The 2,237-nt window shown below is 43.0% G+C and overlaps 1 protein-coding gene across 4 annotated transcripts in view; it reads left to right on the forward strand.

The window, feature by feature from the left end:
- Positions 1-155: 155 nt before the first annotated feature.
- AP2M1 (adaptor-related protein complex 2, mu 1 subunit) overlaps positions 156-2,237 on the forward strand; it is a 17,991-nt gene continuing 15,909 nt past the window's right edge. For all 4 annotated transcript variants that reach the window (XM_010283016.1, XM_010283018.1, XM_010283017.1 and 1 more), the window contains exon 1: positions 156-271. In XM_010283016.1, coding sequence (XP_010281318.1) covers positions 198-271 — 74 coding nt within the window. In that variant the 5' untranslated portion in view covers positions 156-197. The remainder of the gene's footprint in view (positions 272-2,237) is intronic.

The following is a 2,237-nucleotide window of genomic DNA, read 5'->3' on the forward strand; positions in this document are numbered from 1 at the left end:
TCCTTTCCAACCTTAGTGATTCTGTGAATTGTCTTCTGGGTGAGGATGTGTGTGACAAAAGGTGCCCTGGCTAGTAGCCAGCAGGTGTCACAAAGTCTGTGCCTGCTCTATTGCTTCTTGCCATGCAGCCTACTGATGTATGCCTTTTCTTGCTTCAGGTCTTAAGCAACATGGGAAGAGAAGACTGAAGTTCCATCATGATCGGAGGCTTATTCATCTATAATCACAAAGGAGAGGTTTTAATCTCTCGAGTCTACCGGGATGACATTGGGTAAGTGCTTCTGTTGCATCCCTGGTCTTTGCATTTCTGGCTCATTTTTGTGTGGACAACAACCCAGAGCTGCTTTGTTCTGCATTAGCTGTGCATGCATGTAAGACTGTGACTCTACTTGCTGCTCTAGGCTTAGTTCAGAAAAAAAAAAGTTTGTTAAGCCCTGGTCACCTGCAGATGGTAGTAGAGGATGGCCTGCAGGCAAATGTGGGACTTTTTTTTTTTTCTCTTTTCCCCTGGCTGGTAGAGATCTGTCTGTTATTCTAAATGCTTCAGCAACATGGACTGCCACTGCAGGTGCCTACCGGCCTCGCTGGAATTGTTAAAACTTTATGGGAGTGATAACATGGGAACTGGCTATAGTTCGCACTATAATCAGGGCTCTGAATTAGTTTCAAACACAGATGTCTAGCATGAAGTATAGGATGCAGAAGACTGTCTATGGTCTTGGAAGGTTGTGTCTGCAAGCAGTCTTGTAGTAACCATGTCTGTATGCTTAAAGCTGGCATTCTGTCCCCCAGCTTTGTATAGCAGCCTTGTATGTGAAAATCTTACATTCATTGGGTAATTAAGTTGTGGGAAGCACTGAAAGCCTTCAGTAGGTTGTAGGTGTCTTGTTGCACTTCACGCAAGTGTTATGATGCCCACTTAGACTGGATCTGTACAATCCTTAGGCTGCTAGTTCCCAGAAGGGACCTTACTAAAAATTTGGTGTCTTACAGGCAGTGGATAGTGCTATAAGGCAGCATCATCACTTGATATTGGGTTCTGGGACTGAAAACCTTAAGTGGCTTTCTTGTACAACACTGCTCTTCCTTGTGGGTTTTCATTAGTGTTAGGCATTAGGTGGAAGTTAGTAATTGAAATTAACAAGTTTAAAACATAGCTGATGTAGGGCTGTGCTAGGTGTTAATTCGAAGTCCAATGAGAGAATTACAAAAAAAACTGTCAAGCCAGTCCGCCTTCAGACTGCTCTAGTCTAAAGAGTGTATCCCTTCTGGGTATGGATTGTCTAGAGGAGGTTAAAAGTTGAGGTGGAACTAGTAGCTAGTCAAGGCTGGCACTGAGTCATTGATGGAGTAGCAGTCAACACAGTGTCTGTAATAAGACTTTACCTAATGAGCTTTAAATCTGTTGGCTTGTTCTAAGTCAAGTAAGGCAGAGTAAAGTAGCTGTTCCAAGGTTGACTAAGTTATTTGAGGACTTCTGCACAGAGTCGAGCCAATGAAGTGTTGTATTTCTGAAGCAGAGAACGGATGGCTACAAAGTTTTACCTCTCTTCTGCTGTACTAATTCATTTCACTCTTAAATACTTGTTAGCTGAAGCTCTTCAGAGCAATTCATATGCCAGATCTGACTCTTGTGAAGTACCCCTGATGAACAGGTATCACAGTGATTGAGGCAAGCCAGTCTGTATTATAGATAAATTTTGACAATATGTTGGGAGGGGTGAGGGGGGCTAGGGACGTTGTTACTGCAGTTTCTGGAAGAAGTTGTTTGTTTGGGGGGTGTTTTTGTGGATTGCAATCTTAAAGCACTTAACATCAGTTTGAGCACAAACCTATTTTATTCAAGAAGGTGTTTTAATTTAAAGGGCATTCTGGCTGTGGAGATGTAAGCTGGGGAGTGAAATGGTTATTCTTAATGTAGTGATCTTCTATAGCTTTTTATCTTGGCTCATTCCTTTTATAAAGCGAGTGCCTTGTGTTCAGTGGATGATAAAGTACTTCCTGCCGGCTGGACAGGCAAAACTAGAAAATGGGATTTCCTGCCTGATTCTATCTTAACTTTTGCGTTTGGAAAAAGGTGCCAAAAAGATTCAAGTGTGTTCCCTAGGACTTCAGGAGTCAGTGCTCCCTTGAGTGAAATCCTCCATTCAGTTCCTGTGAAAGTGTCAGTCTTGTGACAGGTGGAGCTGGTGCTGGCTATTAACCAAGCTTGCTCCCCAGGGTGTTGGATTCCTGCT

This window comes from Phaethon lepturus, unplaced genomic scaffold (assembly GCF_000687285.1).
Source record: "Phaethon lepturus isolate BGI_N335 unplaced genomic scaffold, ASM68728v1 scaffold41912, whole genome shotgun sequence".
Classification (NCBI taxonomy): domain Eukaryota; kingdom Metazoa; phylum Chordata; class Aves; order Phaethontiformes; family Phaethontidae; genus Phaethon; species Phaethon lepturus.